This window comes from Carlito syrichta, unplaced genomic scaffold (genome assembly GCF_000164805.1).
Source record: "Carlito syrichta isolate Samal-C Ts95f unplaced genomic scaffold, Tarsius_syrichta-2.0.1 Scaffold311768, whole genome shotgun sequence".
Lineage (NCBI taxonomy): Eukaryota > Metazoa > Chordata > Mammalia > Primates > Tarsiidae > Carlito > Carlito syrichta.
In genome coordinates this window covers 1173536-1195124 of record NW_007255864.1, presented here as the reverse complement: position 1 = coordinate 1195124, position 21589 = coordinate 1173536, and the positions used below count along the sequence as shown (strand labels likewise).

The following is a 21589-nucleotide window of genomic DNA, read 5'->3' as shown; positions in this document are numbered from 1 at the left end:
GTGCTGCCTGGGGATGCGAAACCATAGCCCCATGGAAAGGCAACTCTGACCCTTACATATTAGTTGTAAGACTGCCCTCCACTTCCCCCTGTACACAACCCAAAACCTGCAATCCACTATGGCTTATCATCACCCTGTGGGACAACTTTTAGCCTTCAAAAAACATGGGACACTGGAAAAACATGGGGCCTTCGACTGTACACGCCTAGAACCAATCCAGGCATGTAATTTACAGTCTAACAAAGGCCTATTTCACATACTCCCAATCCTGTGGGACCATTGTGCAAAATAATTCTACCCAAACCTATACCCACGGACTCAAAAATTCAACTCATAACTTCTCCCCCTCTCACCCCAAAGGGGATAACAATCATCTCACCCACTTAAAAGGCGCCTGATCGCTTCCTTCACTTACTAACTGCGGTACACCATCTACTTAATAAAACCCGTCCCTCTCTGGCAAAAGATTGCTGGCTATGCTTAAACCCACGGCCCCCATATTACGTGGGAGTTGGAGCAGTTTCCTCTGTAGGCAATGAGGAAACTAACATAAAGATACTTACTCTTACTGATATACAGAATGAGCAATTATGTCCCTGGGGCACTCATCCCACACTGACGCTAGATGACCTCCAGGGACAAGGAACATGTCTCTTCTCCCCAACCTTTCCCATAACTACATCCCCCCTCCGATTGTCCTGCAACAACACCTCTCATATTAACATCACTACCTTCCATAATCAAACCATCCCCCATTTCGCCGTGGCACCCCCTACCATGTGGTTTGCCTGTACCTGAGGAATCACCCCCTGTATCAGCCTACAGCATCTCAAAGACACAACAGAATTGTGCACTTGGTCCACATCCTACCCCAGGTCTACATTTATAAAGGAATGGAAGGTAGATAACACCTCAAACTAACACCACCCACTCTAGACGGGAACTATTAGTTCCTTTACTAATGGGACTAGGCATTGCTGGAGCTACAGCCATAGGCATGGCCTCCTTAATTCTGGGCGATCAAAATCTTAAACAGCTTAGCATTCAAATTGACACTGATTTACACCTACTAGAATCAAGTGTGTCTCAATTACAACAACAGCTTGACTCTCTTGCTGAGGTAGTATTACAGAATAGATGAGGCCTAGACCTCCTTTTCCTAAAAAAAGGAGGGTTGTGCATAACTCTAGGAGAAGCCTGCTGTTTTTATGCCAACAAATCAGGGATAATAAGAGAAACTCTAGCGCAAATAAGGGACAATATACAACACCAGGAATCGCAAAACCAGGCCTATGGCAACTGGTATCAAACCCTCTTCTCATGGCCCCCCTGGCTCACCACCCTAGTCTCGGCAATAGCCGGTCCAGTAATCCTCCTCCTATTGGCTGTAACCCTAGGGCCATGCATCATCAAATATCTCCTTACCTACATGAAGACTACTGTCTCAAACTTTTCAAATCAAAGCCTTAACCTCCTGTTGCTCGATAGCTACCAACCTGTTCCTGTAGAAAATCCAGAACTATAACAACCAAATTTTCATCTAGTTTTTTCTTTTAGATATACTCTCTTCCAGGTTTTCTGTCTACCTCCACAGTCTGCTCTAGGACAGCTGGTTACTACCATCCCTGTGCTCATTAGAAGACTGGCCAGAACAGGTCGCTGTTCTACACTTACAAGGAACCTTCATGGAACTCTCACTTGTGGAAATCTACACCTTCAGCGCCTACCTTTGGGCCCTGCTCTGGATGGTTCTGCACCCTTCCACCACCTTACCCCCACAACACCCCCGACCAGCAGGAAGTAGCCAGGAAGAGTAACGACGCCCCGCCCCATAAAAACAGAAAAGGTGGGAATGAAGGGTGCAGGAAGCGACCAGAGGGCGGCTCCCAAAATGGCACTGAGCATGGTGAGGACACACCAGACAACAAAGGCCCTAGGTCCCGGCTTCTATGAGCACAATTCCCCGCATGCGCGAATTTCAAACCTTCCCATGCGCGAATTTCAAACCTGCAAGCCTCCAATCCTTAGCCAGCTTTGTTATGCGCCCAATAGGGCTATAACACGGCATTGGCCCCACCCTACTCCCATGCAGCTCCTCCAACAGGAACATAGCACAGCCCCTTCCGGCCCCTGTCAGGCTAATAAGTACAGCCTTCTCCCCGCAACACTCTCTCTTTTTTTCTTTTTTCCCCATTACAGATCCTCTCTGTAACAGCCCCCTATAATAAATCTCTTGGTCCTGGCCGGGTGCGGAGTCATTACTGGCACCGAAATTCTTTTACCTGAGCCCGGCTATGTTATACTTTTTAATCCTAAAAGTTCAATTTAGTTGGTTATAATAGCTTTTATATCTCTACTTAACTTTTTAAATTTATAGAATACAGTTAAAATAACTTTTTAAAAAGTCCTTGTTAGCTAATTCTAAGAACATATTTGTCAGTTTTGAAACAGTTCCAATTGATTAATTTTTCTCCTCATTATGAGTCAGAGTTTCCTGTCTGTTTGCAGGTCTGGTAATCTTTGAGTGAATGCCAAAATTTTACTTTGTATTCCCATCAATATTTTTGAGTTTTGCTCTTGGATGCAGTTGTTTGGAAGCAGATTCTTTTGGCTCTTGATTTTATATTAGGTGGAAACAACGCTGCCTTTATTTTCTAGGCCGGGTTATTCCCCATTCCCAAAGCTAGACCCTTCTATGGATTCCCAATGTCCTGTGAACTGCGAGGTTTTTCACTACAATATTCATGAAGGTTATAAAATATGAGTTTTGAATATTCTAGCCAGCTTGAGAATTGTCAGCAGATACATGACAGAGACCATTCTATGGCAAGTCAGAGTGGGACACAAACAACAGCAGACATGGCAGAAGACGGACAAGAATGAAAAGAGTATGAATATAAGTGGGATGAAACCCACATCCTTCAGCCACCCTGACTAAAAAGTCTTCTCAGCTCCTTAGTGACAACATACTGAAAGCTGTTATCAGAATCACACCGCATGCCATTTGCTTGACACATATTTCTGGGTTTAAGTTTGGCCATAATAAGTGAATCACAAGTCTATGTTTATCTAATTTAATAAATTATTGTTTATCTATAAAGTTTTAAGTTAAAAGAGCCACTTCCTATTTCATGATTTGATAGCTGCCTGGACTGAGCAGCTATCAAATGATAGTGGTTATCAAAATTCTGATGCTGAGGGGGTAACTTGGTTCCTGAATACGGTGTGTTCCTTTTTCAGAATATTACCATGTTATTATCCATTCTACATTATTACCATGGGAGCAATTTAAGACTCCACTGCTGCATTTTCCATAAAAACACTCACTTCTGTTAAATTTAGAAAATATGTATGTCTTTAAATTTTATACCTTTTTCCATGAAAAAAAAGGTTGTAATATTTCCCTTCTATTTTTTTCACGGTTGTCTTTTTTCATACTGTCCAAGGAGGCCTGGTTTTTTGGGGGGCAGGTGGCCAAGTGAGTTGGAGCAGGGGGAGAAGTGTGTGAAAATGTTTATTTATAAAATCGAGAATGCCTGTGTGTTCACTTGGGGTCCAAAAGCGGTGGTTCCCACTCTGGATGTATACATGTTTAATGACTTGCCAAATGTGAATGAGTAGTAATAAAAGAACCATGCCTCTTCCTCCTCCTCTTCCTCTTCGTCAAGCTCCTCGTCCACTTCTGCCTCGGCCTGATAGTCTTCTGTTTCTTCATCATAATCTTCTACAGTTAATTCCAATGCAGTATACTGAAAAGGTTCTGTTAACAAAAAGGAATCATCGGGGAAGATATTTTTAGAATAAAAGGCTATTAACATGTTACAGTAGTTGAAGGTTAGCAAAATTAATTATATTATTGATCTCTTAGTCTAAATATGTATGTATACAAACACGCCTTGACAAATTCCTTTTGGAATGATTGGCTGGTATTTTATACATTATCCTTGGATGTACTGAGTTTTTGCTTCATGAACCATCAAGAAAGGCTTTAAAGTTTTAAAATGCTTTTAATATCGCGACTTGCTCTTGGTTATAAATGTTTTGGTTAAAGCCCTTACTTTCCATAGTCTCAACTACTTTTTGAAGTAGTTCCTCTGGAGTTCTGTTAGCAATCTCCAAATTTAAAATCTGAATGAAAGCCTCATTAAGTGTTGTTTCCAGCTGTTTCCAGATGACGCTAAAAGAATTAATCTTCTCTTTAAATGGCTCCATTTCAGGAACATCAGGATAAGAGTCTTCTGGAAAGTCAGGTAATATAACTTCTGAATAAAAGAAAAAAGAGGGTTTAAATATCATATCTTTAGCCATACTGCTAAAGTAATTCATACTTTATAATATTTTAAAAATATTTTAAAGAAATAAACTTAATATTCTATGCAACGGTATACATTTATAAATGCATATTATATAATTATGCCTTGTTCTTGCATTGGCTATAAATAATTACTTATCACGAAAACCCTGATTATTTGGTTAATTAATATGAGTTTCACATGGAAACTTTAACCGTAAATAAGATGTATTAAATAGAATTTGATGAAAATTGTTATATAATTTGGTTTGGCCTACTTTTATGGAATGAGTTAAACAAACATACTGCACATCAATTGACACACAACATTAAAAAATAAGTAGGAAGCATATAGTATGCTTAAAATAAGGGATGGGCCTTTTATGAACTAACTGCTTATTTTATTTTATAGTCTAACCTGTTTCAGGTAATTCTTCAGCTTCCAGGCCCTCTTTGGATCCTTTTGAGGTCTCTGTTTTGTTTTTTGTTTTTGTTTTTGTTTTTTGAGTTGGAGTCTCGCTCTGTTGCCCAGACTGGAGTGCAGTGGCCGCTCCCGGCCTCAGCCTCAACCTGCTGGGCTCCGGCGATCCTTCTGCCTCAGCCTTCCGAGTAGCCCGGAATTATAGGCACGCGCTACCACGCCTGGCTGATTTTTTGATTTATTTTAGAGATGAGTTCTTGCTGCCCAGGCGGGTCTTGAACCCGCGGGCTCAGGCAATCCACTCACCTCAGCCTCCCAAAGGCATGGGATTACAGGCTGAGCCACCGAGCCCGGCTGAGGTTTCTGTTTTAACTGTAGTACCTTTGACAGGCTCAGATGCTTAAGAAAGAAATCTAATAGGTAGTGTTCGAATTTTAAGACATGACTCCTTTATGAAAGCTTTGGTACAAAGAATATTTCCAAACATAGTTTAAGTTGGATATGATAAGTCTAAAAGAGAATACAGTTCTTGGCTGGGCATAGTGGCTCATGCCCACAATGCCAGAGTTTTGGGAGGCTGAGTGGGAGAATTGCTTGAGACCAGGCATATGGGATCAGCCTGGGCAACATAATGAGATCTCATCTTCACAAAAAATTTTTAAAAATTGTCAGGGCACGAGGGTGCCTGCCTGTAGTCCCAGCTTCTTGGAAGGCTGAGGTGGGAGGATTGCCTGAGCCCAGGAATTCGAGGTTGCAGTGGGCTATGATCGCATCACTGTACTTCAGCCAGGGCAACAGAGAGAGATCCTATCTCTAAAAATAAAAATTAAAAAAAAAAAAAATAAGTACAAAGAAAAAAGAAAATACAGTTCTTTTAGGTAAAGTATGACATAAAATATATAACAATATAAGGCAAAAAATGAAGATTATTATTAAAAACATAAAAGGACATTGACTAGAATAATAATTGACACATGGTACATACAATTCTGGCTGATAACCACAATTAAATATTATTCAAACTTCTTTTAGTAGCATGACTAGCAGTGCCTGGTATTTCTTTTTCTCTCTTTTTTTAAGTTGGAGACTCATTCTGTCACCGTAGGTTGGAGTGTAGTGGCATGCTCATGGCCACCGCACCCCTGACCTGCTGGGCTCGGGGGATCTTTCTACCTCAACCTTCTAAGTAGCTAGAACTACAGGTGCATGCCAGCTAATTTTTTATTTATTGCTGAGATAAGGCCTCACCAAGTTGCCCAGGCTGCGACAATCTTCTCAACTCCACCTCCCAAAGTGATGGGATTACAGGTATGAGCCACTGTACTGGCCTTGATATTTATTTTAATTTCTCATTAAAATACCCATGAAGATACACTGAAGACCACAAAGTGGCAACATGAGATGATGATATTGCAAAGTCCCAGCTGTGGGTGTAGTCATGAAGAAACTGAGGAGAATTCCAGCTAATTTCACTTTTTTTTTTTTTTTTTTTTGAGTAGGTGTCTCACTCTGTCGCTCAGGCTGGAGTGCAGTGGCATGCTCACGGCCACTGCAGCTTCAACCTGCTGGACTCAGGTGATCCTTCCACCTCAGTCTTCCAAGTAGCTGGAACCACAGCACGTGCCACCGTACCCAGCTAATTTTTAAATTTATTTTAGAGATGAGGTCTCACCAAGTTGCTCAGGTTGATCTCAAATCCCTGGACTCAGGCAATCCTTTCACCTCTGCCTCCCAAAGTGCTGGGATTACAGGTGTGAGCAACTGCACCCAGCCTAATTTCACTTTTGACGTTATAGATTGAAAATGATTTTCCTGGATAGTGTGAGATAAGTTTCACATACAGATTCAGCATAGATGGTTTTAGGGAGGGAAGGACTAATTATCTATCCTCTCACCCCACAGTCTGGATTTAGTGTTGAGATATGAGTTTTGCATAGACTGACTCTATCTCTCTCTATACATATATATATAGAGAGAGATGACAAATATATAATAATATATATATATATTTATATATCTCTGTAACAATGTGAACACAGTCTTCTGAAGTAGCTAAAATAATACTTGGGCCCTCTTTCAACCAGAATCTATCATATTTAATACTCAATTCATTTAATTGTAAGCTATTCAATTAAGAAGAGCATTATAAGCCATGACAAAGAGCAGAGAGGTATTGAGCATATACAGCTAATTTTACACTGCCTTAGCTTCTCTGGCTTAATCAGAGACTGCGGTAGTTGGGCATGAAGAAGTTCTAGCTTCAGTCTGGGAGAGCCATACAAGATGAATACTTATGAAATAGAACAAGTTGACCTAGGGTGACACACATAACCTACACCAGACATAACAGGTCAGTATCTGAAAGTGCCAGGCGAGAAGTTTAAGTGAAAGGTGTATGTGTGTGGGTGAGTGGGAGGGGAAGGGTTCTTATAAATGCTCCACCTCCCCCTCCTGTTGGTAAATGCAAAGTTTGGATACATTCTGCTTCATTCAAGGATCATTCCACAATAACCACAAAAATAAAACCAATGAAAACATGTTATAATGAAGAAAAGGAGTATTCATCCAAAGATTCAGAGGAAGCCTTTGCTTCCAAAGGCAATTTCTTACATAAAATGGAGTACGTTTTACAAGATATATGCTTGGCGTACTCAGGAAGCACAAGAGGACGCAGAGTCTATGAAATAGGAACCATGATGCATAAAGATAGACCAACCTAAAATAAAGGCAGAGATACAAGAAAGCTAGCTGGAACAGGAAAACACAAGGAAATCCAAAATGCAGCAGCAGAATTAAAACATGCATTAGGAGAGAGGCAATAAAGAGTAGAAATAAACCAGCAATGTGGAGGAAAACAAATCTCTGGGGAATACAGAGAAAAAGAACAAGATCAGGGAAAAGGTGAAAATAGCTGAGAAGCGGTAGTTATCTAAACAAAAATAATAAGGGATCCTATCTGAAGCAATGATCAAAGAAAACCATTTTGAGCTAGATAAAGAGTGTGGAAGGAAGACGAAAGGAGCTCAATGAAATCCAGGGAAAATTCCTCACATCTCAGCAAAGTGTTAACAAATAACAGTACTGCCAAACACTCTTTGAGCATCTCTGTGAGAAATATAAAATAAAAGAACATAATTGATGCAACATCTGACTTTCCTGTGTGTAGAAGACAATGCAGCAACATCAACATACAGAATTTTGAGAAAAGAAATTGTGAAGTTGTGACAATAACTTAATAACATCTAAGTTTTTTTTTTTTTTCATGTGTGAAAGCAATAGATTTGCAGAAAAACACAAAATATGCCACCCGGATGCTGTTATGGGTACGACCAGCTGAGGCTGGTGTAAAATAATTTACCATGACAGTTGTGAATTAAGAAATGCAGATTTATTACAGGCAGAATACAGAGATATGTTGCAAGGGAGAAACGGGCAGTCCAGCAAAGGAGAGGCTGTCTACTAAGAGGCAGGGACTGGAGGGAAGTTTTTTTTTTCCTTTTAATTTTTTTATAAAGATGTGGGGTACAATTCAGGGTTAGGTACACAAATGTTCGTGGCGCAGGTACCCTTGTTGATGAGGTGTGCACCCCGCTTCCCCAGGCAGATTCCCATTACTGCCAATCCCGCTTGCCCGCTCCCCTCCTGGCAGCTTCCTGCTACTGCCAATCCTTTTCTTATAGAATTATGATGATTGTTCAAGGTTGGAGGGAAATTTTATAGGGCTGTGCTGGGGGAGGCTACGTGCCCTACAAGGAGTCTGGAGAGGGGCTGTGCTGGACTGTTGATTGTGGTAATCTCTTTCTTAAGACAAGGCCAGCTGCTTTTGTGACAGTGGTTAACTGCTAACATTTACAGGGGTCAGCAAGCTTTTACTGTGGTCAGCACGTTTCTTGCAACATTTGCAAGTTTCACTGTGAGGCCCCTTTCCTCAGTATAATTTGTTGTTGACCTATTCAGGCCTCATATTTCTCCACAGATGCTTTAAAAGTCACTCAAAGATGTAGGCCAGATGACTAAAAGATATATCAAAATTAAAATCTTGAGAATGAAGAAACTGAGGAATTTGAGAGAAATCCCAATGGAATTATTAACATTCCTAATACCATAAAGCTGCAGAAATCACACCCGGTTCTAATGCACTAGACAGGAGTAGGGCCACACCAGTGGGCATTCAACAAGGTGGAGATGTCGAACCTCTTTTCAAAATGATATCTGGAGAAAGTTTATGAACAAATAATTTCAGTTGAAATAGTTATTGTTTATAAGAATAACTCTATCACAGAACTTAAAAAAATACGACAGAGGAAAACTTTCTCTCAGGCTGAAATCTAGTTAGATCACAGTTACATTAAAAAAAAAACAACACCTTGTTAAGAAAAACTAAAAGGAAATACATAGAATGTTAAATATTATTGCTTTTTGCTAGTGGAACCATGGTGATCCCGACCATGCTTCTATTTATATGAAATCGACATTACCTATAGTTAGCATGTATTCTATCAAACCTGGATGGATGTCTGAATGATTTTGAAACACTCAGTTCAACATCAGTGATATCAGAACTATGATTACTGTATTTGACAGATATTTTCCAAATTTTAAGTTGCCCAAAGTTTAGTCAGTAGATTAATTCATTGCAACCTATAGATATACTGGGCAACTAACTGTTATTCTAGAGTTGATATTTTCAGGATCAGATTTTTCTCAAATGTAAACTGCTTTTTGTATGATATAGGGGCTAATTGATAAGACTTTTTTAAGGCAAATTTTCCCCCACAGTAGTAGTTCAACCGTTAGCATGTGTAAGAACCACCTGGAGTGTTCGTTAAAAGATTCTAAACTCCATCATAGATTTATGGAACCAGAACCTGCACAGAACTCAGGTTCTGTGATTTATTAAGAACTCTAGGTGATTCTTAGGCAGGTCTACCACATATACATGAAAAAAAAATTCTCTCTCTCTCTTCCTTTTTAAATAAAGATGAGGTCTCACTATGTTGCCCAGGCTAGTCTTGAACTCCTGGGCTCAAGCAATTCCCCTGCCTTGGCTTCCCAAAATGCTGGAATTATAGGTGTGAGCCACCATGTCCAGCCTACTTATCTTTTATGTGAAACTCTAAAGTTTCAGCTGAGCATTTATTTAAGAATTGGAGCAGATTGTCACTTATTTCGAGTAAAGCCTTGAACTTGCCCCTAGGCATTGCTGCAACCTGCAGCCTTGCAAAGACAATGTGGGAGACATTGCAGGATGGCTCCCTCAGGCCCCTTTCATCCTACTATTCCCTTGGCTTCTACTATCCAGGCAATGAAGTCAGAGCAAATTCCCAGATTCCCCACGGATAGGTGTAGCCAGTGACACAATTCTGCTCAACGAAATGTAGGTGAAAGTCCCTATGGACTATTTCCCTATGGACTATTTCTATGGACGTTTTATTTAAAATAAAACGTAAAAGCTTGCAAGGGTAGAGCTGTACCCTTAACGCTTTGCCATTTCCACTTCTTCAAGCCTGCGATGCAGAGAGGCAGCTGCCACCTTTTGATTGTGAGGATGGGCAGATAGGAAGAAGGGAGTTCCCTGGGACTTTGCCTATATCTGTAAGCTACCAAGCCAGTCCTAAACTCTTAGATGAGACAGATCCCTTAGGGTAGTATTATTGGCATTTCTGTTATTTGTCATCAAATGTAGCCACAGAGGTTACAGATGCAATGGCCCTTCCTTTAAAGCAAAGTCAGCAGCTATGCTTTTTTTTTTTTTGAGTCAGAGTCTTACTCTGTTGAGTCTTACTCTGTCATCCAGGCTGGAGTGCAGTGGCATGATCACAACTCATTGCAGCCTTGGTCTGCTGTGCTCAGGCGATCCTTATGCCTCAGTCTTCCAAGTAGCTGGAACTACAGGCACTTGCCACCACGCCTGGCTGATTTTTTGATTTATTGTAGAGATGAGATCTCACTATATTGCCCAGGCTAGTCTCAAACTCCTAGGTTCAGGTAATCCTCATCTCAAAGCACTGGGATTACAGCCACCATGCCTGGTCAATGCTTCTTAATTTAAAAAGTCAACCCTGCCACTTAGTTGCTTGATAATTAAAACACATGATTATCTCTTAATTGACAACATTGAACACCAGTGCTGCAAGGTTTATCAGAGGGTAAACCTTTAATTGTTTGCTGCTTAAATCTGGTCAGATGTCTGGCTACTAGGGTGGCAGGAAGGGACTTGCAAAATGTTCAGTACATGCCCACTTCAGGCAGCCCAGGGAGGTTCTGACAATTCAGCATGATAAGGTCAGGCTTTACCTGAGATCATGTGATCAGACCATGACACTGGTTTGTTACCAGTCACTTAAGACCCACTGGTCTCAGAGACACACTGTCCATGCAGAAGGCATTAGGAGTGCTCTCTTTATATATCAAAAACATCTGCTGTTTTTGTTCCTTTTCTTAGAATTATACTCCCTATAATGGCTTGAATTGTGTCCCCTCCAAAAAAACACGTTTATGTCCTGACCTCCCAGTGCCTGTGAATGTGACCTTATTTGCAAATAAGGCCTTTGCAGATGCAAGTAGTATAAAGGACCTTTAGATGAAAGTGTCCTGGCTTTAGGGTGGGCCCTAAGTCTAACGACTGGTTTCCTCATAAGAGGAGGAAGACCCACAGAGACACACACAGAGAAGTCTGCAGTGCAGAGACAGAGGCAGACATTGTAGTAACGTCCACCATGAGCACAGAACTCCAATGGACCTGTGATGTGTAGGACTAAGTATGTCTGAGTGGGCAGAGGGGATCGACCCTGAGACAGCCTGCTTCCCCTTTGAACTAAATGCACTGATAGCCCTGACACACTGATAGCCCTGAGAGATCATGCTTCCCCTTTGAACTAGAACTTGCTTCTGATGCAGACAGTAAGCAACAGCATTCAAAGAAGCACAAACGACCAAGGAATCCCATCACATCCTTTCTTGTTGATGTTACTGTCCTGTGTTAGTCAACTGCTTCTGCTGACAGGGCATAGAAGAAAAGGAAAAGATGGGGCAGCCCAGAGCTTCTTTGCCTCTTGGTCCTTCCTTAATAATCAGTCAGCAAAAAATAGAACGTGCTGGAGAGAATGTGTATGTTCAGAAGCTAAATAAAATGCTGAGTTAGTTTTGTGCAGCAAAACAAATGTAATATTCTTTTTTTAAGATTAGAACATATAGTTTATTGAGAGAGAGAGAGAGAGAGAGAGAGAGAGAGAGAGAGAGAGAGAGAGAGAGAGAGGAGAGTCACCTCCTCAAGGTAGGGGAGGGGGCCAAAGCCAGGAAACATGGCCACACCATAGCTTAGCAAGGCAATGGCCCGAATGTAATATTCTGATAAGAATGAAAGACATACACACTTAAAAGCCATGAAATAAGAACTGTGTAATTTGCGTGATTCTGCACACGAGTTAAATGCTCTTTATATCAGGATTTTAAAATGGCACTGCATAACGTAAAGATGAACTGTAAAATTTATGCTCATAATTTACAATTTTAAATTTTCTTTACTGAGAATGACATTAAATAGCAAACAAAAAACACCATGGCAAGCTGTGTGTGTGTGTGTGTGTGTGAGAGAGAGAGAGAGACAGACAGACAGACAGACACACAACATGGAAAAAAGAAAAAAAGTTTTATACTTGAATACATTTAATGGCACCTTTTTCCTGCTTTTTGAACAATGTATCCCACATATTATGGCTCCTGAGTGCCCGTCCTGGGACAGAGGGAACACTGCCTTCCTGTCGCACCCGAAACCATGGGATGTGGACAGAATGCTGCTCTCTGAGGGCTCATCTCTCCATTCTCAGTCAGTTTCCATTTTACACATACACACACACACACACACACACACACACACACACACACACGACTAGAACCAAAGACTTGGCCCTCAATAAAGTCCCACCTGACTCAAGTTCTGCATCAGGGACCTCATTCGTTTGGTATCCGCCGGCCAATAATGACCCTCTGGTCTCCTTGGGTACCTCTGGTGCCTCAGACTCTTCGTGAACTTCAGCCTCCTCACCTTCAAGCTCCTCTTCAGTCTCATTATCAGTCTCTTCGGCTGCTAGGGAAAATGAGGAAATCATTCGGTTTAAACCAATGAATATTTATTGAATGCCAGTAAGTGTCAAAGCCAAAACAAAGAATAAGGAAGAGTCCCTGCCCTCCTGGTTTAATGAGCAAAATGGATAAATTATCTGTATATTGCATTTATTAGAATGTAGTGGAAAAGGATGATAGTCGTCTGCTCAGAATGGTGTGTTTGTACCAGCCTAAGGGCTCATTCAGAAGAGGATAATCTTCCAAATATTCTAACAGTGAAGACCTAGAAACAGCCCAATGTCCATTTAATAAGGGAATGGTGAGGTCTGCACTGTCCAATATGGTAACCGCCAGCCACATGTGGCAATTGGACGTGTGAAATGAGGTCCTTATTGAGGTATGCTGTGAATATAAAATATACAGTGAAAGTGAAGTTCAAAAATTTAGTATGAAAAATTGAATGTAATTTATGTGACTGATAGACAATTTACATATGTAGCTTACCTTATATTTCTATTGGGTAGTACCAGGCTAGACGAGAGATATAAAATGATTGGTTTTCTTATAACTAATTAAAAGTAATAAAGGGTGTAATATGTTAATCCATATGTTAAATCCATATGTTAAATTCCAAAAGAATAATTCCAAGCTTTATGGAGGGGTTGATGACACTATAGTGCATATACACATGCAAGTCTTTTAGGAAGAAGACGGCATGAACAAAGGTGTCAAAACTTATTTCCCCAAGTCCCCTTTATAAACTTATGACATTGACATAATATACTTATGAAAATGAAAAACAAAGTCCTTTCTTTGCAAAGATGATATGAAAAAATAAATGAGCTTGTTTTCTGGACTCTTATGGGAATTTCTTCCCCCGGGGAGTACCTCCAAAAACCATTTTCTAGAGGTGTGATATGCTTCTGGCATCTCAATTTTTTTCGCCAGTCAGATTCTCACTCTGTCGCCCAGCTGGAGTGCAGTGGCACACTCATGGCCACTGCAGCCTCCACCTGCTGGACTCAGGAGATCCTTCTACTTTAGTCTTCCAAGTAGCTGTAATCACAGGTATGCGCCACCATGCCTGGCTAATTTTTTGATTTATTGTAGAGATGGGGTCTCGCCAAGTTCCCCAGGCTTGTATCGAACCCGTGGGTTCAGGCAATCCTTTCACTTCAGACTCCCAAAGTGCTGGGATTACAGGCGTGAGCCACCACATCTGGTTGTATCTGAATTTTCATCTAAATCTGGATGATTAAGAACCCAGAGAAAAGTATTAGGAGGTTGCCTTATACCAGGACCACAGTGCATGTGGCTTCCAAGTATGTAACTCGGAAGGTGAATCTTTCTGTGCTGAGTGGAAGATTTTATGGTATTACACAACAGGGTGAAGTAACATTTGCTGAATCCTATTGTGGCCTGGGATGAAGTTATTTCTTTCAACTGCATTTTTTTACAGTAAAAAATGTATAATATACCTCCAAAATGTGTATGCTTATCCATTTATGGGTTGTATTCTTATCTGTATTAGGTATATTATAAAACATAAATATAAAAATTTAAGGACTGGGTATAGTGGCTCATGCCTATAATCCCAGCACTTTGGGAGGCTGAGGCAGGAGGATCGCTTGAACCCAGGAGTTCATGAATAGCCTGGGCAACATAGAGAGATTGCGTCTCTATTAAAACAAAAAACTAATAATTAAGACTGTAGTGGTTCACATCTGTAATTCTAGTGCTTTGGGAGGCCAAGGCAGGAGGATAGCTTGAGGCCAGGAGTCCAAGACCAGCCTGAGCAACAGACTGAGACTCTGTCTTTAAAAAACAAACAAACAAACAAAAAAAAACAGGCATGGTGGCATGGTGTGTACCTCTAGTTTCAGTTACTCGGGAGGATGAGGTGGGAGGATTGCTTGAGTTCAGGAATTTGAGGCTACAGTGAGCTATGATCACACCACTGCACTCAAGTCTGGATGACAGAGAGAGACCCTGTTTCTAAACAAAAAACAAAAATTATATAATAATGCAGAAAAATGTAAAAAGTTCGAATCCTTTTTTTTCTAGAGGCCTAATGAATAATATGTGTGCCATATAAGTCGGGAATGTATTACAAAGTATTCTATAATCCTTGAACTGTCTGGGATTTTGTTAATTACGTGCTATATTAGTTACCTACTGATTCATAATAAACTACTCCAAAACGTAGGGGTTAAAACAATCATAATCACTTATTAGCCTTGCGGCTTCTGTGGGTCAGGAATTTGGGAGTGACTGAGCGGGATGGTTCTGGTTGAATTTCCCATGAAGTTGTAGTGAAGACATGGCTTGAGGCCGCAGTCATCTGAAATCTGAAGGCTTGACTGGGCAGGAGGATCCACTTCTAAGGGAGATCACTCCAAGCCAGAACTGAGATGCCCAGGAGCAGAGATAAGCTGTTCCCATTGTGCACTGCCCAAAGTCCTGATCCACAGACTTGTACAAGGTTGACAATCAGATTCGTGAGCCATCCTAGAAAAAGTGCTACAGACTTCACTGCTGAATTATCACTACAGTCATCTTTGAAGTACTCTCCTTGGGAAACTATGCACCGATGCCAGTGCCTAGTCCACCCATCAATGCAGTTTTGGAACTCTTTTTCTGGACTAGCCATCAGAGCTGTCGTTATTTGTTGAGGTGTGACCATTAAGTTCGTGAACTTGTCACTGTGCGCTTACATTGGCAGCACTGTACAAATCACTGTCTTCGAACACCCTCTCTACTCACCTGATCTGGCCCCCAATGACTTTTTTCTTTACCAAAAGCTAAAGGAAATATTGGAAGAAAGATATTTGATGACATTCAGGACATCAAAGGTAATATGACGACAGCTCTGAGGGCCATTCCTGAAAAAGAGCTCCAAATTTGCTTTGATGATGGGTAGACTAGGCGCTGGTGTCAGTGCATAGCTTCCCAAGGGGAGTACTTTGAAGGTGACCATAGTGGTATTCAGCAATGAGGTACGTAGCACTTTTTCTAGGAAGAGTTCGTGTACTTAATCATTGGATCTCGATGTGTAATAAAACTGGCGACTGTTTTATACCATGAAGCTTTGGGGTGACTTGTTGCACAGCAGTGGAAAAATGAAACAGACACACTGCGCTCTTTGAGCCATAGACCCTTGGCAGTCTAGTGAAATCTTTGAGCCTTTTCTAAGAATAATGCCTTTGATCCATAAATTAAAATACATAAGAAACCAATTACATTGAAGTACAGTTACCAAGGTATTAAAAAATTGTATGCTATAGTAAAAGCACCTCTTTACTAATGTAATATAGGACAAAAATAGTTTAATAACTGCCACAATTTTGGAACAGTGATAAGTATAAACAAGATATGTAAAATCGTAATGTGATATTAAAATATATATATTATATATGTGTATATATATGCATATTATATGTGTGTGTGTATATATATATGTATATGTATAAAAGTATATATATATATATACTTTTTTGAGTCAGAGTCTGACTCTGTCGCCTAGGCTGGAGTGCCGTGGCACGCTCACAGCCACCACAGCCTCCACCTGCTGGAATCAGGTAATCCTTCCACTTCAACCTTCCAAGTAGTTGGAACCACAGGTGCGTGCTACCATGCCTGGCTAATTTTTTTTATTTATTGTAGAGATGAGGTCTCACTAAGTTGCCCAGGCTGGTCTCGAACCCCTGGGCTCAGGCAATCCTCTCTCCTCAGCCTCCCCAAATGCTGGGATTACAGGCCACTGAGTCCGTCATATTTTCATTTCTATTGATGACAATGTAAGGATATTGCTAATACTACTGTGGTGTGTTGCCTACATTAATCACCTGTTAAAGGAAATACTAAATTTCAGTTAAAGCTAGTGACAATAAATTCACAATTAGTTTCCCATGAAGTTCCCAGACTCCTGACTTTTATCCATAGACCCCAGGTCAAAACTTCCAGTCTTGAAAGAAACTGTGAGAGTGAATTCTTCTATAATGGAGATGGAAGTTTCAGTGCAGGAACAATGGGTGTGGAGTAAGAATTAGGCTCTTTTTTCAACTCTTGTAGGATCCTTCAACAGACGTGTAGGTATCTGTGTCAAGAGACTTTTTCCTACAAACCCATTACTCCAGTGACCATATAGTTTAATATCTGAATTAGAACCCTTTGAGATTAAAAGGGGAACTATAAAGACTTCAAGATCACAGGCATAAAACTAGGCTGTCATGGAAAAATTGGGCATGTGGTCACCCCATCTACAATTCACTTGAAATACTGCAATTGCTTGCAGGAACAACGCAGTGACACATCGTTATTCATATTAATCTGTGTTTGCCTTTTCTTTTCACGTCCATAGCTTCCAGCCGTCTTTTATTTTCTTCTTCTTGTCTCAATGCCTCTTCTGCGGCTTTTCTGAAATGAAAAGGTTCAAAATTTAAGTATCTTTGGAAATTCAGACATCTCACAAATTATAGATTAAATGCTTAGCATGGTAAAAATAAAGAGTACATTGTTTACAATATTTATTATAGTTTCTATTTCATTTTATTTTTTGAGTTGGGGGGGTCTCACTCTGTCACCCAGGCTGGAGTGCAGTGGCATGATCACGGCTCACCACAGCCTCGACCTCCTGAGCTCAGACGATCCTTCCGTCTCGGCCTCTGGAGTAGCTGGGACTACAGGCAGGCACCACCATACCCAGATCAATTTTGAAAATTTTATTTTTGGAGAGATGAAATCTTGCTATGTTGCCTAGGTTGGTCTCAAGCTCCTGGGCTCAAATGATCCTCCCGGTTTAGCTTCCCCAAGTGCTAGGATTACTGGCATGAGCCATCACACCCTAGCCTATATACTGTAAAAGTTAACAGCATAAATTTTTAAATTACTTATGTTGATTTTTCTGTTTTTTGGTTTTGTTTTTTGGTAAGAAGGACTGGAATGTTATTCTTTAAAACACGTTGGCTATATTACCTATGTAAGTTTGGAGGTACCGGAGGGTGGGGCAGGCCTCAATAAGATGGCTCCAACCCGGACCAGGAGAATAATGGGCGAGAGTGAGCCAGCAAAAATGAGTAACTAGAACTAAGACTTTAGCTGTAAAGCCAGCCAGTACCTGTTACAGCGACTCTAGCAACCCCGTTCAGCCAGTCACCAGCAGACGTGACAGCTGTCCCAACCAGTGATTGCTCTCCCTGACCCCCTCACAGTTTTCTCAGTGTGCCCTTTATAAACCTGTCGCCCATCTTGCTGGGCGCAACTTCTCCAGCCCACAGCTACATGGACCAGTGAACCTTGCCTGGGATTGCGCTAATAAATTTTTCTTGGCTCCTTTTGTTGCCGTTTCACCTGGTCTGGTTTCGTTTACCTTACAACCTAACCCTGAATTGTACCCAAATCTTTAAAGTTTAAAAAAAACAAAATGAAACCAAAAAAACTTTGGCTATTAATTAGGAAACCTGTGAGAATTCATAAATGATGACCTAACTCTATGTTGAAAATGCAAATAGAAAGATTAAGGGGAAAATGTGTTCACAATTTAATGTTACATGAAAAAGTTTAATATAAAGCTATATGTACAATATGCTTCTAATTTTGAATTTAAAATGTGTACAAGTGAGGATTAAAAGAAAACCTATCAAATTGTCAACAGTAATTATCTCTGGATGATGGCATATGAGAGTTTAACATTTTCTTTAGCTTTTTTTGTATTTAAATTTTATTTATTGAATAAGTAGAAGATTTGTAAATTTATCTTTATAATTTAAAAAATGTAATATTTTTTTCTTAGCACAGTAATGATAAAATTTAAAGAGATTTGAAATATGGAAACTTAAATATCTTGAGGGAATCTGGTTTCCTGAGAGTTGAAGCACCAAACTTACCTTAACAAAGGTGAAGGAAGTAAAGGAAAAGTCAATAAAATGAGGGAGAGCCGGGCTCGGTAGCTCAGTCTGTAATCCCGTGCCTTTGGGAGGCTGAGGTGAGTGGATTGCCAGAGCCCGCGGGTTCGAGACCCGCCTGGGCAGCGAGACCTCATCTCTACAATAAATCAAAAAATCAGCCGGGCGTGGTAGCACGTGCCTGTAATTTCGGCTACTCGGAAGGCTGAGGCGGAAGGATCGCCGGAGCCCAGCAGGTCGAGGCTGCAGTGGCCGGGAGTGGCCACTGCACTCCAGTCTGGGCGACAGAGTGAGACTCCAACTTAAAAAAAAAAAAAATGATGGAGAAAGACAATATTTATTAAAAATTGAAATAAATATACCTTTGACCTAGAAATTTTATGTCTAGGAATTTAGCCCTCAGAAACAGGCATTCATTCTACTGCACAAAGAAACATATATTAGAATGTTCAGCCTAGGCAACATAGCGAGACCTTGTCTCTACAAAAAAAAAAAAAAAATCTAGCCTGGTGGCATGTGCCTGTAGTTCCAATTACTCAGGAGGCTAAGTAGGAAGATAGCTTGAGGTCAGGAAATTGAGGCTGCGGTGAGCTGGGATTATGTCACTGTACTCCAACCTCAGCGACAGAGTGAGACTGACTCAAAAAAAAAAAAAAAAGGAAGAGAAAAGAAAAAAAAAAAGAATGTTAACTGCATCTTTAAAAAATAACAACAAATGCGATATTGCATATTCACCAACAGGGACTAGTTAGGTAAAGACGAGTCCATTCATATCAGCAGCATAGGCTGGAGCCATGCTTTCCTCAGACCTGTCATTTTCTCGTAGTCACGTTCTTTGTGTCCATTTTCCCATTCTTTGAAAGCTAGTTGCATATATTCTCTCCAGAAGACATCTCTCTACCTCTTTACCCAACAGGTCTACTTCCTATTGGTAGCAGGTATTCTCATTGTGTTCCAAGTCCTGTGTTCCCACCTGAAGTCTTGGTGCAATTCAAGTTCTCTTTGTTCATGACTCAGACCTCTGAGACTCCTGAATACTGTTTCTCGATTTCTTTCCCATTTTGATTGGTGTAAACAGGCATATTTCACTTTATTGCACTTGACAGATACTGCTTTTTTTTTTTAAACCAATTAAAGGTTTGTGGCAACCCTGCATTGAGCAAGTAGTTCATCGGTACTATTTTTTCAACAGCGTGGCACATGTCTCTGTGCCACGTTCTGGTAATTCCAGCAATATTTCAGACTTTTTCATCATTATTATATTCATTATGGTGATCTCTGATTCATGATCTTTGATGTTATAATACTATTGTCCTTGTCTGGGTTGCCATAAACTGTACCCATATAAGATGGCTGGCTTCACTGATACATGTGTGTTCTGACTGCTCCATGAACCAGTCATTTCCTCATTTCTCTTCCTCTCCTCAGACCTCCCTATTCCCTGAGAAACAGCAATATTGAAAAGAGGCCCATTAATAACTCTACAATGGCCTTTAAGTGTTCAAATGAAAGGAAGAGTTGCTTGTCTCTCACTTTAAATCAAAAGCTAGAATTAATTATGCTTAGGGAGGAAGGTATATCAAAGGCCAAGATAGACCAAAAGCTAGCCCTCTCATTCCAGACAGCCATTGACATTCATTGTGAATGTCAATGAAAAGTTCTTGAAGGAAATTAAAAGTACTCCAGGAAGCACACTAAGGATGCAAAATTGAAACAGACAGTGTTGATAAGGAGGAAGTTTGAGTGGTCTGGACAGAAGATTAAACTAGAACATTCCTTTAGCCAAAGCCTAATCCAGAGGAAGGTCCCAACTCTCTCTCTCTTCAATTCTGTGAAGGCTGAGAGAGGTGAGGAAGCTGCAGAAGATAAGTTTAAAGCTCTCAGAGGTTCATGAAGTTTAAGGAAAGAAGCCATCTCCGTGACATAAACATGCAAGGTAAAGCAGCAAGTGCTGATGAAGAAGCTGCAGTAAGTTCTCCAGAAGATCTAGCTGGGATCGTTGATAAAGGCTATATAATAAACAGCATATTTTTCAAAGTATACGAAACAGCCTACTATTGCAAGAAGATACCATCTAGGACTTTCATAGCTAGAGAGAAGTAAATATCTGACTTTGAAGCATCAAAGGCTGATTTTCTTGTTAGGGGCTTATGCAGCTAGTCACCTGAAGTTGAAGCCAATGCTCAATTACCATTCCAGAAATCTTGGGTCTCTTAAGAAGTATGCTAAATCTATTCCATCTATACTCTATCAATGGAGCAACCAAGACTGGAAGACTGCACAGTTTTTTTACAGCATGGTTTACTGAACATTTTAAGTCTGCTGTTGAGACCTACTGCTCAGAAAAAAAAAATTTTTTTTCAAAATATTACTGCTCACTGACAATGCTAGTCACCCAGAAGATCTGATGGATGTGTGCAAGGAGATTAATGTTGTTTTCATGCCTGTTAACATCATATCCATACTGTATGAATCAGAAAGTAATTTCAGCTACAAGTCTTAGTATTTGAAAAACACATTTCATAAGACTCTAGTTGCCATAGATAGTAGTTCCTGTGATGGATCTGGGTGAGTTAAGCTGAAGACCTTCTGAAAAGGATTAGCCATTCCAGATGCCATTAAGAACGCTCACGATTTAGGAAAGGATGTCAAAATGTCAACATTAACAGAATTTGGGATAAGTTGATTCCTACCCTCATGGATAACTTTGCGGGGGGTTTGAGACTTCAGGGGAGGAAGTCCCTGCAGATGTGGTGGACATAGCAAAAGAACTAGACTTACAAGTAGAGCCTGAAGATGTGACTAAATGACTGCAATCTCATAATAAAATATGAATGAATGAGGAATTAGTTCTTATGAATGAGCAAAGAAACGGTTTCTTTTTTTTTTTTTTTCTTTTGAGTTGGA

General features: G+C 40.4%; 1 protein-coding gene across 1 annotated transcript in view; it reads right to left on the bottom strand.

The window, feature by feature from the left end:
* Window positions 1-3518: 3518 nt before the first annotated feature.
* The window catches only part of LOC103271570 (adenylate kinase 9-like), a 77638-nt gene continuing 59567 nt past the window's right edge, over window positions 3519-21589 (bottom strand). The window contains exons 20-25 of the mRNA XM_008069038.2: window positions 17119-17195; window positions 12640-12801; window positions 5058-5111; window positions 4710-4763; window positions 4059-4259; window positions 3519-3760 (exon numbers count right to left, since the gene is read on the bottom strand). Coding sequence (XP_008067229.1) covers window positions 3519-3760; window positions 4059-4259; window positions 4710-4763; window positions 5058-5111; window positions 12640-12801; window positions 17119-17195 — 790 coding nt within the window. The remainder of the gene's footprint in view (window positions 3761-4058; window positions 4260-4709; window positions 4764-5057; window positions 5112-12639; window positions 12802-17118; window positions 17196-21589) is intronic.